Source organism: Oncorhynchus mykiss, chromosome 8 (assembly GCF_013265735.2).
Source record: "Oncorhynchus mykiss isolate Arlee chromosome 8, USDA_OmykA_1.1, whole genome shotgun sequence".
Classification (NCBI taxonomy): domain Eukaryota; kingdom Metazoa; phylum Chordata; class Actinopteri; order Salmoniformes; family Salmonidae; genus Oncorhynchus; species Oncorhynchus mykiss.
The window spans coordinates 86,648,885-86,664,138 of record NC_048572.1 but is presented as its reverse complement, the minus strand read 5'-3'; the positions used below and the strand labels follow the sequence as shown (position 1 = coordinate 86,664,138).

General features: G+C 46.9%; 1 protein-coding gene across 3 annotated transcripts in view; it reads left to right on the top strand.

Moving 5' to 3' along the window:
* Nucleotides 1-15,254, top strand: part of abca4b (ATP-binding cassette, sub-family A (ABC1), member 4b) — a 133,651-nt gene that overhangs the window by 99,648 nt on the left and 18,749 nt on the right. For 2 of the 3 annotated variants that reach the window (XM_036986622.1, XM_036986624.1), the window contains 12 exons: nt 581-638; nt 1,937-2,005; nt 2,288-2,457; nt 3,156-3,280; nt 3,888-3,986; nt 4,116-4,305; nt 6,956-7,050; nt 9,268-9,300; nt 11,004-11,109; nt 11,408-11,482; nt 12,531-12,700; nt 13,598-13,775. In XM_036986622.1, the coding sequence (XP_036842517.1) occupies nt 581-638; nt 1,937-2,005; nt 2,288-2,457; nt 3,156-3,280; nt 3,888-3,986; nt 4,116-4,305; nt 6,956-7,050; nt 9,268-9,300; nt 11,004-11,109; nt 11,408-11,482; nt 12,531-12,700; nt 13,598-13,775 (1,368 nt within the window). The remainder of the gene's footprint in view (nt 1-580; nt 639-1,936; nt 2,006-2,287; nt 2,458-3,155; nt 3,281-3,887; nt 3,987-4,115; nt 4,306-6,955; nt 7,051-9,267; nt 9,301-11,003; nt 11,110-11,407; nt 11,483-12,530; nt 12,701-13,597; nt 13,776-15,254) is intronic. The other variant, XM_036986623.1, reaches the window with a different exon arrangement.

Genomic DNA, 15,254 nt, shown 5'->3' with positions numbered 1-15,254 from the left:
ATGCCTTATCTTGGCCAGGTCGCAGTTGCAAATGAGAACTTGTTCTCAACTAGCCTACCTGGTTAAATAAAGGTGAAATAAAAAATAAAAAAAATATGGCACAGCCAGATCAGGACCTAACAGAAGGATTGACTCAGAGGATGTAGCCCACAGCCATATGGCACAGCCAGATCAGGACCTAACAGAAGGATTGACTCAGAGGATGCTATTCTGTTCTTCTGAAATAGACTACATTTCCCTCTTATCATGTTTCTTTAGACCTGTCTAAAATAAATCATGGATTTATTGTGAAGGTGTAGAATATATTACATGGATTTATTAGACTTTTGTAGATCTGTAGGTCTGCATCAGTGGCTTGTAGGCTGTGTGGGGAAGCCAGGCGATGCTAAATGTGTTTATAATAATTAACGGTAAATTACCATGAGACCGACCCACCGGCTGACTAAATTTCAGGACCGCCACAACCCTACTCGGGATCATGGTGAAATTTGGCACACGTGGTCAGGGGTACAAGAGTAGGTGGCCTGTATTCTATTTGAACACTGGGTCCAAATGAATAGCTGATGTTTCTTCCTTCCAGATCTTTCTGAAGGTGACAGCAGATGGGGAAGAAGCAGCAGCCAATGCCAAAACTCCAGGTAAATGCCACACTCACTGTCCCTACAGTCTACTCCTCTCCAATTTACCACTATCACTGTCCCTACAGTCTACTCATCTCCAATTGACCACACTCACTGTCCCTACAGTCTACTCTTCTCCAATTGACCACACTCACTGTCCCTACAGTCTATTCCTCTCCAATTTACACCACTCACTGCCCCTACAGTCTACTCCTCTCCAATTTACCACACTCACTGTCCCTACAGTCTACTCATCTCCAATTGACCACACTCACTGTCCCTACAGTCTACTCCTCTCCAATTGACCAAACTCACTGTCCCTACAGTCTACTCCTCTCCAATTGACCACACTCACTGTCCCCACAGTCTACTCCTCTCCAATTGACCACTCTCACTGCCCCTACAGTCTACTCCTCTCCAATTTACCACTCTCACTGTCCCTACAGTCTACTCATCTCCAATTGACCACACTCACTGTCCCTACAGTCTACTCCTCTCCAATTGACCACACTCACTGTCCGTACAGTCTATTCCTCTCCAATTGACCACACTCACTGTCCCTACAGTCTACTCCTCTCCAATTGACCACACTCACTGTCCCTACAGTCTACTCCTCTCCAATTTACCACACTCACTGTCCCTACAGTCTACTCCTCTCCAATTTACCACACTCACTGTCCCTACAGTCTACTCCTCTCCAATTTACCACACTCACTGTCCCTACAGTCTACTCCTCTCCAATTTACCACTCTCACTGCCCCTACTGTCTACTCCTCTCCAATTTACCACTCTCACTGTCCCTACAGTCTACTCCTCTCCAATTGACCACACTCACTGTCCCTACAGTCTACTCCTCTCCAATTGACCACACTCACTGTCCCTACAGTCTACTCATCTCCAATTGACCACACTCACTGTCCCTACAGTCTACTCATCTCCAATTGACCACACTCACTGTCCCTACAGTCTACTCCTCTCCAATTGACCACACTCACTGTCCCTACAGTCTACTCCTCTCCAATTGACCACACTCACTGTCCCTACAGTCTACTCCTCTCCAATTGACCACACTCACTGTCCCTACAGTCTACTCCTCTCCAATTGACCACACTCACTGTCCCTACAGTCTACTCCTCTCCAATTTACTTCCTACCTTCTTTTTCCAACGTATGAATGTTCCTCTTTTAAGTAGTTTCTGTTGTGCTGTTGTTGTGGACGATGACGTTGTTGTTGTGAAGTGTCATGGTGTTGTGTTTTGATGTCTTGTGTTGTGTTGTGTTGTCTTGTGCTGTGAACTGTGGACCACCCTACCATAGAACAGTGGATGTTGCTGAAGAGAACCAAAAGCTGCAGTAAAGTTGGTGTGGAGGAGGGTGAACCTGAAGGTTAGAATCCGCCACTAAGCCTGCCTGTTTTCACACCAGGCGCTTGCCTAGAGACATTTAAATGGTTGGTGCCTTTAGTCTGGCAAGGCAAGACTCAAAGTATCACTTTGGCTAAGCATGTAAGTCAGACCAAGCGAGACCATCTTTCCTGAAATCCTAAGCTAATGCTTTAGCTCAGCAAGCTAACACAGTTTGAGGAACCCTATGCCTAAACCTTAACCTTTGTACCTGCCGGTCAAATATATCCACTTCCTAAAGACTGTCTTCTCCTACTTTACACAGAGGCTAACGGTCTGAAGCAGGCCAACGGTGGGGGTAACCATGTCGACGACAGCGCTGGGAAAGGGTCGAGTCAGGTCAAAGGAGCTAATCTGGTCATGAAGCAGTTTCTGGCTCTGCTGGTCAAGAGGTTTCACCATGCTACCAGATCATACAAAGACTTCCTCGCACAGGTTTGGATGGATGGCTGGAGGGAGGGATGTTGGGGTGGAGGGATGTTGGGATGGAGGGATGGTGGGATGGTGGGAGGGTGGGAGGGTGTGATGGGTGGTTGGAGAGGGGTGGTTGGGGGGAGGGAGAGATGGATGGAGGGTGGGATGGGTGGTGGGAGGGTGGGGGCGTGGGATGGATGGAGGGAGGGAGGGATTTTGGGGTGGAGGGAGGGATGTTGGGGTGGAGGGAAGGAGGGAAGGATGGAGGGTGGGATGGAGGGAGGGTGGGGGGTGGGATGGAGGGATGTTGGGGTGGAGGGAGGGATGTTGGGGTGGAGGGAAGGAGGGAAGGATGGAGGGTGGGATGGAGGGATGGTGGGAGGGTGTGATGGGTGGTTGGGGGGGTGGTTGGAGGGAGGGAGAGATGGATGGAGGGTGGGATGGGTGGTGGGAGGGAGGGAGGGAGGGAGGGTGGGATGGGTGGTGGGAGGAAGGGGAGATGGGAGGGACAGTGGGAGGGATGGATAAAATATAGATGGGAAGGTATTCTGGTCATAAAGCACTTCCTGGCCCTGCTGGTCAGGGGCTAGGGGCTAGGGGCTAGGGGATGGTTTGGGATTCAGAGTTAGAATATTATACCAGACCAGGTCACATAGGGTCAGAGTAAAACTGGGATGGTATCCCTTTGAGTAATAGTGTGAATGGTTTCGTGTCCCCAGATCGTCCTGCCTGCTAGCTTCGTCCTGATAGCCCTGATCTTCACCATGATCGTGCCTCCGTTCGGAGAGTACCCCCCTCTCACCCTCACTCCCTGGATGTATGGAAAGCAGCTAACGTTCTTCAGGTTAGTCCTTCGCAGTTTGGAGAATGATATACAGGCAACTCTAACCAGGAGGTCATGACCCTGTTCTTCCGGTTCTCATCATATTATATTAGGTATCTAACCAGGAGGTCATGACCCTGTTCTTCCTGTTCTCATCACATTATATTAGGTATCTAACCAGGAGGTCATGACCCTGTTCTTCCTGTTCTCATCACATTATATTAGGTATCTAACCAGTAGGTCATGACCCTGGTCTTCCTGTTCTCATCACATTATATTAGGTATCTAACCAGGAGGTCATGACCCTGGTCTTCCTGTTCTCATCACATTATATTAGGTATCTAACCAGTAGGTCATGACCCTGGTCTTCCTGTTCTCATCACATTATATTAGGTATCTAACCAGGAGGTCATGACCCGGGTCTTCCTGTTCTCATCACATTATATTAGGTATCTAACCAGTAGGTCATGACCCTGGTCTTCCTGTTCTCATCACATTATATTATGTATCTAACCAGGTGGTCATGACCCTGGTCTTCCTGTTCTCATCCCATTATATTAGGTATCTAACCAGTAGGTCATGACCCTGGTCTTCCTGTTCTTCTTCTCTTTCTTCCTCCGTTTCTCAGTAACGAGCGACTGGAAAACTACCAGATGAGACATTTCACCAAGGTGTTGCTGAACCCCCCTGGCCTTGGCACTCGCTGTATGGCAGGAAGCCCTCTACAGTGAGTACCAGCCGCTCTAGGTTGAAGACTGTGTTTTGACTAATATTCTGAAATCTCCCTCTACTCTACTAACTATAAATCACCAAGTTCTCTGATAATGTATTGTGTTTGTGTACTTTGTCCATACAGAAACCTGCCCTGTGAGAACGAGACATTGGCCTGGGAGACACCTGCGGTTTCTTCAATAGCCAATAACATCCTGCAGAGCCCTGAGTGGCACCCGCTAAACCCCTCCCCTTCCTGCCAGTGCAGCACCAATAAGAAGCTGACTATGTTACCCATCTGTCCAATCGGAGCTGGGGGGCTGCCGCCTATGCAGGTCAGTATACTGACTGTTCTCTGTGTCTACTGGATGTTTCTTATATGTTACAGCAGTAACCTGTCCTCCAGTAACCTGTCCTCCAGTAACCTCTCCCCCAGTAACCTGTCCTCCAGTAACCTGTCCTCCAGTAACCTGTCCTCCAGTAACCTGTCCTCCGTTAACCTGTCCTTTAGTAACCTGTCCTTTAGTAACCTGTCCTCCAGTAACCTGTCCTTTAGTAACCTGTCCTTTAGTAACCTGTCCTCAGTAACCTGTCCTTTAGTAACCTGTCCTCCTGTAACCTGTCCTTTAGTAACCTGTTCTCCAGTGACCTGTCCTTTAGTAACCTGTCCTCCAGTAACCCGTCCTCCAACAACCTGTCCTTTAGCAACCTGTCCTTTAGTAACCTGTCCTTTAGTAACCTGTCCTCCAGTAACCTGTCCTTTAGTAAACTGTCTCCCTGTAACCTGTCTCCCTGTAACCTGTCCTCCTGTAACCTGTCCTTTAGTAACCTGTCCTCCAGTAACCTGTCCTCTGTAACCTGTTCTCCAGTAACCTGTCCTCAGTAACCTGTCTTCAGTAACCTGTCCTTTAGTAACCTGTCATCCAGTAACCTGTTCTTTAGTAACCAGTCCTCCTGTAACCTGTCCTCCAGTAACTTGTCCTCAGTAACCTGTCCTTTAGTAACCTGTCCTCCTGTAACCTGTCCTCCAGTAACCTGTCCTCAGGAACCTGTCCTCCAGTAACTTGTCCTCAGTAACCTGTCCTCCTGTAACCTGTCCTCCTGTAACCTGTTCTCCAGTACCCCTAGCCAGTCCTAACCACTCCTCCAGTACCCCTAGCCAGTCCTAACCACTCCTCCAGTACCCCTAGCCAGTCCTAACCACTCCTCCAGTACCCCTAGCCAGTCCTAACCACTCCTCCAGTACCCCTAGCCAGTCCTAACCACTCCTCCAGTACCTCTAGCCAGTCTAAACCTGGCCTCCAGTACACCTAGACAGTTCTAACCTCTCCTCCAGTACCTCTAGCCAGTCCTAACCACTCCTCCAGTACTCCTAGCCAGTCCTAACCACTCCTCCAGTACCTCTAGCCAGTGTAAACCTGGCCTCCAGTACCTCTAGCCAGTCCTAACCACTCCTCCAGTACCTCTAGCCAGTCCGAACCACTCCTCCAGTACCCCTAGCCAGTCCTAACCACTCCTCCAGTACCCCTAGCCAGTCCTAACCACTCCTCCAGTACCCCTAGCCAGTCCTAACCACTCCTCCAGTACCCCTAGCCAGTCCTAACCACTCCTCCAGTACCTCTAGCCAGTCTAAACCTGGCCTCCAGTACACCTAGACAGTTCTAACCTCTCCTCCAGTACCTCTAGCCAGTCCTAACCACTCCTCCAGTACTCCTAGCCAGTCCTAACCACTCCTCCAGTACCTCTAGCCAGTGTAAACCTGGCCTCCAGTACCTCTAGCCAGTCCTAACCACTCCTCCAGTACCTCTAGCCAGTCCTAACCACTCCTCCAGTACCCCTAGCCAGTCCTAACCACTCCTCCAGTACCCCTAGCCAGTCCTAACCACTCCTCCAGTACCCCTAGCCAGTCCTAACCACTCCTCCAGTACCTCTAGCCAGTCCGAACCACTCCTCCAGTACCCCTAGCCAGTCCTAACCACTCCTCCAGTACCCCTAGCCAGTCCTAACCACTCCTCCAGTACCCCTAGCCAGTCCTAACCACTCCTCCAGTACCCCTAGCCAGTCCTAACCATTCCTCCAGTACCCCTAGCCAGTCCTAACCACTCCTCCAGTACCCCTAGCCAGTCCTAACCCCTCCTCCAGTACCCCTAGACAGTCCTAACCTCTCCTCCAGTACCCCTAGCCAGTCCTAACCTCTCCTCCAGTACCCCTAGCCAGTCCTAACCACTCCTCCAGTACCCCTAGCCAGTCCTAACCACTCCTCCAGTACCCCTAGACAGTCCTAACCTCTCCTCCAGTACCCCTAGCCAGTCCTAACCTCTCCTCCAGTACCCCTAGCCAGTCCTAACCACTCCTCCAGTACCCCTAGCCAGTCCTAACCACTCCTCCAGTACCCCTAGCCAGTCCTAACCTCTCCTCCAGTACCCCTAGCCAGTCCTAACCCCTCCTCCAGTACCCCTAGACAGTCCTAACCTCTCCTCCAGTACCCCTAGCCAGTCCTAACCTCTCCTCCAGTACCCCTAGCCAGTCCTAACCACTCCTCCAGTACCCCTAGACAGTCCTAACCTCTCCTCCAGTACCCCTAGCCAGTCCTAACCTCTCCTCCAGTACCCCTAGCCAGTCCTAACCACTCCTCCATTACCCCTAGCCAGTCTAAACCTGGCCTCCAGTACCCCTAGCCAGTCCTAAACTCTCCTCCAGTACCCCTAGCCAGTCCTAACCACTCCTCCAGTACCCCTAGCCAGTCCTAACCACTCCTCCAGTACCCCTAGCCAGTCCTAAACTCTCCTCCAGTACCCCTCCAGTATCCAGTACGCCAGTCTAGTTCTTTGATATATCCAAAAAAAGTCACATAATCATGAAGTTCTTCATGAGTTGAATCTGCATTGCTAGTATTGGATTACGTCAAATAACTGGACTGTCTGTTATCGAGCTGTTTTAATGTATCCAATGTGATGGTAAATGTTGTGTGTGATGTATTTACAGAGGAAAGAGGCTACGGGAGATATACTACTGGACCTGACTGATAGAAACATTACAGACTACCTGGTTAAAACCTACCCCAGCCTCATCAGACAAAGGTAAGGGGTCCATACACCGCCAACTGTGATCATCGTCATAGACGTGTGTTATATGTATCAGACAGGTGTGGTAGAGTTACAGTCACCCATGTCAAACATCAGAAGTCCACGGATTATATGTCAATCTGTTACAGTTGTGGTGACGTTGTATTGATTGTTGATGTGACGACTGCTGCTCATCTAATGATTAACCTCTCTGAGATATGTGGGACGCTAGCGCCAACAGCTAGTGAAAGTGCAGGGCGCCAAATTCAAAACAACAAAAATCTCATAATTAAAATTCCTCAAGCATACAAGTATCTTACACCATTTTAAAGATACAATTCTCGTCAATCCAGCCACAGTGTTTGATTTCAAAAATGCTTTACAGCGAAAGCACCACAAATGATTGTTAGGTCACCACCAAGTCACAGAAAAACCAGCCATTTTTCCAGCCAAAGAGAGGAGTCACAAAAAGCACAAATAGAGATAAAATTAATCACTAACCTTTGATCTTCATCAGATGACACTCATAGGACTTCATGTTACACAATACATGTATGTTTTGTTCGCTAAAGTGCATATTTATATCAAAAAATCTCATTTACATTGGCGCGTTACGTTCAGTAGTTCTAAACCATGCATTGATTTTGCAGAGAGCCACATCAAGTTACAGAAATACTCATCATAAATGTTGATAAAAATTCAAGCGTTACACATCGAATTAGAGATATACTTCTCCTTAATGCAACCGCTGTGTCAGATTTCAAAAAAGCTTTACGGAAAAAGCAAACCATGCAATAATCTGAGTACAGCGTTCAGACAGCAAAGCAGCCCAAAAAATATCCGCCAAATTGGGTAGTCAACATTAGTCAGAAAAAGCATTATAAATATTCACTTAGCCTTTAATGATCTTCATCAGAATGCACTCCCAGGAATCCCAGTTCCACAATAAATGTTTGATTTGTTCGATAATGTCCATAATTTATGTCCAAATAGCCTCTTTTGTTAGGGCGTTTGGTAAACAAATCCAAAAGCGCGTTCAGGTCCAGCCGAACGTCGGACGAAAAGTTCAAAAAGTTATATTGCAGGTCGTAGAAACATGCCAAATTAAGTATAGAATCAATCTTTAGGATATTTTTTACATAAATCTTCAATAATGTTACAACCGAAAAATTCCATTGTCTGTAGAAAAGCAATGGAACAAGAGCTATCTCTCTCGTGACCGTGCGTCATGAGCCCAAGGCACTCTGCCAGACCACTTGACTCAAACAGCTCTCATGAGCCGCTTCTTTATAGTAGAATCCTCAAATAAGTTTCTAAAGACAGTTGACAACTAGTGGAAGCCTTAGGAAGTGCAACATAACCAATATCCCACTGTATCTACAATAGGGGCTGAGTTAAAAAAAAGTCTCAGATTTCCCACTTCCTGGTTGGATTTGTCTCAGGTTTTCGCCTGCCATATGAGTTCTGTTAAACTCACAGACATCATTCAAACAGTTTTAGAAACTTTAGAGTGTTTTATATCCAATAGTACTAATTATAGTCCACTGATTATAATAATATGCATATATTAGCATCTGGGACAGAGTAGCAGGCAGTTTACTCTGGGCACCTTATTCATCCAAGCTACTCAATACTGCCCCCATGTCACCAAGAAGTTAACGGTTTATAATTACATGATTAAATTCATCAGGTAATTATTAACTCCTTAACCGGGGGGCACCATGGGAAAGTTTGGCTTTATTGAGTTTCTATTTCCCAAATGAACTCAAAGAACATCAGAATATCAATTTTTACAACAGTCACTAATTAATCAATTTCCTCTACAGTCTCATTTTGAACGTCGCATAATCTGGGAATCTGCACAAAGCGAGTCTCACTAAATACAGTGCCTTGCGAAAGTATTCGGCCCCCTTGAACTTTGCGACCTTATTCCACATTTCAGGCTTCATAAAATAAAGATATAAAACTGTATTTTTTTTTGTGAAGAATCAACAACAAGTGGGACACAATCATGAAGTGGAACGACATTTATTGGATATTTCAAACTTTTTTAACAAATCAAAAACTGAAAAATTGGGCGTGTAAGAGATCTCTCTGTAGGATTGTGGTCCACGGTAACCTGACCCGAGCAGGCCAGTCGAGACACGGTCATCCATGTCAAACAGCAGAAGTCATCTGATTATATATGTTCATCTGTTACAGTCATTTTATTATTTTGTTTTCCATTTCCAGTTTGAAGAGCAAATACTGGGTGAATGAACAAAGGTATGCTTTTATTTATTTTCCATACATACCTCATAGCAAACTAAATATCAGTTTAAGTTTAGCTTATTTGTCATACACTGTTTCACCCTCTAGTAGAAATTATGATTCTTGTCTCGGGGGATTTTGTGTAATATGTCTGTTGGAGGCCTGTATGTTGGAGGGGTTGTCTGTTGGAGGCCTGTCTGTTGGAGGGGTTGTCTGTTGGAGGGGTTGTCTGTTGGAGGGGTTGTCTGTTGGAGACCTGTCTGTTGGAGGGGTTGTCTGTTGGAGGGGTTGTCTGTTGGAGGGGTTGTCTGTTGGAGGGGTTGTCTGTTGGAGACCTGTCTGTTGGAGGGGTTGTCTGTTGGAGGGGTTGTCTGTTGGAGGCCTGTCTGTGGGAGGGGTTGTCTGTTGGAGGGCCTGTCTTTTGTAGGGGTGTGTGTATGTCTGTGTTGTTGATCCTCAGGTCTGCGAGGCCTGTCTGTTGGAGGGCCTGTCTGTTGGAGGCCTGTCTGTTGGAGGGGTTGTCTGTTGGAGGGCCTGTCTTTTGGAGGGGTATGTGTATGTCTGTGTCGTTGATCCTCAGGTCTGGGAGGCCTGTCTTTTGGAGGGTTGTCTGTTGGAGGGCCTGTCTTTTGGAGGGGTGTGTGTGTCTGCGTTGTTGATCCTCAGGTATTGAGGCCTGTCTGTTGGAGGGCCTGTCTTTTGTAGGGGTGTGTGTATGTGTCGTTGATCCTCAGGTCTGCGAGGCCTGTCTGTTGGAGGGTCTGTCTGTTGGAGGGCCTGTCTGTTGGAGGGCCTGTCTGTTGGAGGGGTTGTCTGTTGGAGGGGTTGTCTGTTGGAGGGCCTGTCTGTTGGAGGGCCTGTCTGTTGGAGGGCCTGTCTGTTGGAGGGCCTGTCTGTTGGAAGGCCTGTCTGTTGGAGGCCTGTCTGTTGGAGGCCTGTCTGTTGGAGGTCTGTATGACTGTCGTTGATCCTCAGGTATGGAGGCCTGTCTGTTGGAGGGCCTGTCTGTTGGAGGCCTGTCTGTAGGAGGCCTGTCTGTTGGAGGCCTGTCTGTTGGAGGCCTGTCTGTTGGAGGGGTTGTCTGTTGGAGGCCTGTCTGTTGGAGAGGTTGTCTGTTGGAGGGGTTGTCTGTTGGAGGGGTTGTCTGTTGGAGACCTGTCTGTTGGAGGGGTTGTCTGTTGGAGACCTGTCTGTTGGAGGCCTGTCTGTTGGAGGACTGTCAGTTGGAGGCCTGTCTGTTGGAGGGGTTGTCTGTGGGAGTCCTGTCTGTTGGAGTCCTGTCTGTTGGAGCCCTGTGTGTTGGAGGGGTTGTCTGTTGTAGGCCTGTCTGTTGTAGGCCTGTCTGTTGGAGGCCTGTCTGTTGGAGGGGTTGTCTGTTGGAGGGGTTGTCTGTTGGAGTGTTGTCTGTTGGAGTGTTGTCTGTTGGAGTGTTGTCTGTTGGAGGCCTGTCTGTTGGAGGCCTGTCTGTTGGAGGCCTGTCTGTTGGAGGGGTTGTCTGTTGGAGGCCTGTCTGTTGGAGTGTTGTCTGTTGGAGTGTTGTCTGTTGGAGTGTTGTCTGTTGGAGGCCTGTCTGTTGGAGGGGTTGTCTGTTGGAGGCCTGTCTGTTGGAGTGTTGTCTGTTGGAGTGTTGTCTGTTGGAGTGTTGTCTGTTGGAGTGTTGTCTGTTGGAGTGTTGTATGTTGGAGTGTTGTCTGTATGACTGTGTCGTTGGTCCTCAGGTATGGAGGCCTGTCTGTTGGAGGTCAGCTGCCCATACTGGAAGTCAGCCCTAAACAGATCCAGGATACCCTCTCTCAACTGATGAAGATGCTCAACGTCACTGGGGTATTGATCACTACATACCTGGCCTAGTGGGTCAGGGCTCTGGAGCACAGGAGGCTGGTGGCACCTTCATTTGGGAGAAAGGGCTCATAGTAATGTCTGGAATGGAATTAAAGGAATGCCATCAAACACATCTTCCATGCCATTCAATCCATTCCAGACATTATTATGAGCTGTCCTCCCTTTCACCAGCCTCCTGGGCTCTGGAGGGATGGAGCGTGTAGTAGTAGTGGTAGGAATTAAGTGAGTGTGATTTACAGTTAGCTCAGTTACACAATATTGTTTTTAATAATTCCGGCAGGGTCCCTACACAAAACAATCGCTGCAGGAGATCGGACCTTTCCTCAGATACATGGAAAGTGAATACAATGTCAAAGTAAGTTAGTTACAGGCTGTCATATACCTCTGAATCACGGTATGATATTATCATGTTACCTGAGACATCATATTGAAAAACATTATATTATTTTTATTTACATGATTTATTTCTATTTGTTTTGGTATGTACACTACCGTTCAAAAGTTTGGGATCACTTGGAATTTTTTTGGAAAGAAAAGTATTTTTTTTTGTCCAATAAAATAACATCAAATTGATCAGAAATACAGTGTAGGAATTGTTAGTGTTTTGCATGTGCGATTTAATGAAACTGCCAGTTGAGAACTTGTGAGGCGTCTGTTTCTCAAACTAGATACTCTAATGTACTTGTCCTCTTGCTCAGTTGTGCCTCCCACTCCTCTTTCTATTCTGGTTAGAGCCAGTTTGAGCTGTTCTGTGAAGGGAGTAGTACACAGCGTTGTACGAGATCTTCAGTTTCTTGGCAATTTCTCGCATTGAATAGCCTTCATTTCTCAGAACAAGAATAGACTGACGAGTTTCAGAAGCAAGTTCTTTGTTTCTGTCCATTTTGAGCCTGTAATCGAACCCACAAATGTTGATGCTCCAGATCCTCAACTAGTCTAATTAAGGCCAGTTTTATTGCTTCTTTAATCAGAACAGTTTTCAGCTGTGCCAACATAATTACAGAAGTGTTTTGTAATGATCAATTAACCTTTTAAAATGATAAACTTGGATTAACTAACACAACGTGCCATTGGAACACTGGAGTGATGGTTGCTGATAATGGGCCTCTGTACGCCTATGTAGATATTGCATTAAAAAGCAACCGTTTCCAGCTACAATAGTCCTTTACAACATTAACAATGTCTACACTGTATTTCTGATCAATTTGATGTTAATTTAATGGACAAAACATTTCCAAATGACCCCAAACTTTTGAACGGTAGTGTATATCACTCCATATTTCAGATTATAACAAAAAAAACATCATAAATTTGAATGTACCTCTAATCCCATCCAGCTAATCCTTTTTTTTTTCTTTACAAAATTAGTTGTATATTGAACGCACCTCTGCTCCCCAAACCAGGTCTGGTACAACAACAAAGGCTGGCACGCCATGGTGGCCTTCATGAATGTGGCCAACAACGCCATTCTGAGGGCCCACCTGCCTCGTAACGTTGACCCCATGCAGTACGGCATCACAGCCATCAACCACCCCCTCAACCTCACCAAGGAACAGCTGTCTGAAGTCACTGTGTAAGTTACACTGGTTCCCTCTTTTAAAACAACACAAGAACTAATCACAGGCTTGTGCTGAGCCAATTCAATGCTACGGTCTTTATCCTGTCAGGGGTCATTTTGCCAGTTGATTCATCGGGTAGAGCTTTTTAGGGGCGGCAGGTAGCCTGTCGGGTAGGAACGTTGGGCCAGTAACCAAAAGGTTGCTGGATCGAAATCCCCGAGCTGACAAGGTACAAATCTGTCGTTCTGCCCCTGAGCAAGGCAGTTAACTGATTCAGAGGGGTTGGGTTCAATGCAGAAGACACATTTCAGTTGAATACATTCAGTTGTACAACTAACTAGGCATCCCCCTTTCCCCTATAGCTTGTGGGCTTTGTGTTTGTTTCTCTATTATCTAACCTGTCTGTCCTCTTGGGTGACCATCTCTCTGTTATCTAACCTGTCTGTCCTGTAGGGTGACCATCTAACCTGTCTGTCCTCTAGGGTGACCATATCTCTGTTATCTAACCTGTCTGTCCTGTAGGGTGACCATCTAACCTGTCTGTCCTCTAGGGTGACCATCTCTCTGTTATCTAACCTGTCTGTCCTCTTGGGTGACCATCTCTCTGTTATCTAACCTGTCTGTCCTCTTGGGTGACCATCTCTCTGTTATCTAACCTGTCTGTCCTCTTGGGTGACCATCTCTCTGTTATCTAACCTGTCTGTCCTCTAGGGTGACCATCTAACCTGTCTGTCGTAGACACCGTCTAACACTGTCTGTCTCTACTCTCCCAGGTTGAAGACATCAGTAGACACCGTGACAGCTATCTGTTATCTAACCTGTCTGTCTCTCTCCTCTCCCAGGTTGACGACATCAGTAGACACCGTGACAGCTATCTGTTATCTAACCTGTCTGTCTCTCTCCTCTCCCAGGTTGAAGACATCAGTAGACGCCGTGACAGCTATCTGTGTGATCTTTGCCATGTCCTTCATCCCAGCCTCGTTTGTCCTCTACCTGATCCAGGAGAGAGTAACCAAGGCCAAACACCTGCAGTTCGTCAGCGGGGTCAGCCCCCTTGTCTACTGGTTAGCCAACTTCTTCTGGGATATGGTACGTCTTTCAATGAATCAATAAACTGTTACTTATGAAGATCTTTTTTTATATCGTTATTTGTGACAAAAGTGCTTTACAGTAACTTGAACTAAACTCACAAAAGAGGAAGTAGCTGTTACAGGAAGATACCTGGAGAGGAACTAGACTCTTATGTTGTTTTTAGTCAGTGTCTCTCTCCTGTTTCCAGCGCCTGGAATTCAAATCTAATTTTATTTGTCACATGCGCCGAATACATCAGGTGTAGATCTTACTGTGAAATGCTTACTTACAAGCCCTAGAGTCAAGAAAAGATTTACTAAATAAAGTAAAAAAAATAAAAATAACACAATAAAATAAAAATAATGAGGCTATTTACAAGGGGTACCGGTACCGAGTCAATGTGCAGGGGGTACAGGTTAGTCAAGGTAATTTGTACATGTAGGTAGGAGTAAAGTGACTATGCATAGATAATAAACAGCAAGTAGCAGCAGTGTAAAAACAAAGGAGGGGTGTCAATGCAAATAGTTTGGGTGGCCATTTGATTAATTGCTCAGCAGTCTCATGGCTTGGGGGTAGAAGCTGTTAAGGAACGCTTGCCGTGCGGTAGCAGAGAGAACAGTCTATGACTTGGGTGACTGGAGTCTTTGACAATTTTTTCAACCTTAGTCTGACACCGCCTAGTATATACTGTAGGTCCTGGATGTTAGGAAGTTTTGCCCCAGTGATGTACTGGGTCGTACGCACTACCATCTGTAGCGCCTTGCGGTCGGAGGCCGAGCAGTTGCCATACCAGGCGGTGATGCAACCGGTCAGGATGCTCTCGATGGTGCAGCTGTATTACCTTTTCAGGATCTGGGGACCCATGCCAAATCTTTTCAGTCTTTTCAGTCTCCTGAGTCTCCAAGGCATTGTTGTGCCCTCCTCACAACTGTCTTGGTGTGCTTGGACCATGTTAGTTTGTTGGTGATGTGGACACAAAGGAACTTGAAGCTCTCAACCTGCCCTTCAGGAAGTCCAGGATCCAGTTGCAGAGGGAGATGTTTAGTCCCAGGGTCCTTAGCTTAGTGATGAGCTTTGAGGGTACTATGGTGTTGAACGCTGAGCTGTAGTCAATGAACAGCATTCTCACATAGGTGTTCCTTTTGTCCAGGTGGGAAAGGACAGTGTGGAGTGCAATAGAGATTGCATCATCTGTGGATCTGTTGGGGCGGTATGCAAATTGGAGTGGGTCTAGGGTTTCTGGGATAATGGTGTTGATGTGAGCCATGACCAGCCTTTCAAAGCACTTCATGGCTACAGACATGAGTGCTACGGGGCGGTTGTCATTTAGGCAGGTTACCTTAGTGTTCTTTGGCTCAGGGACAATGGTGGTCTGCTTGAAACATGTAGGTATTACAGACTCGGTCAGGGAGAGGTTGAAAATGTCTGCTCTGAGTACAAGTCCTGGTAATCCGTTATTCACAGCCTTGTGAATGTTGACCTGTTTAAAGGTCTTGC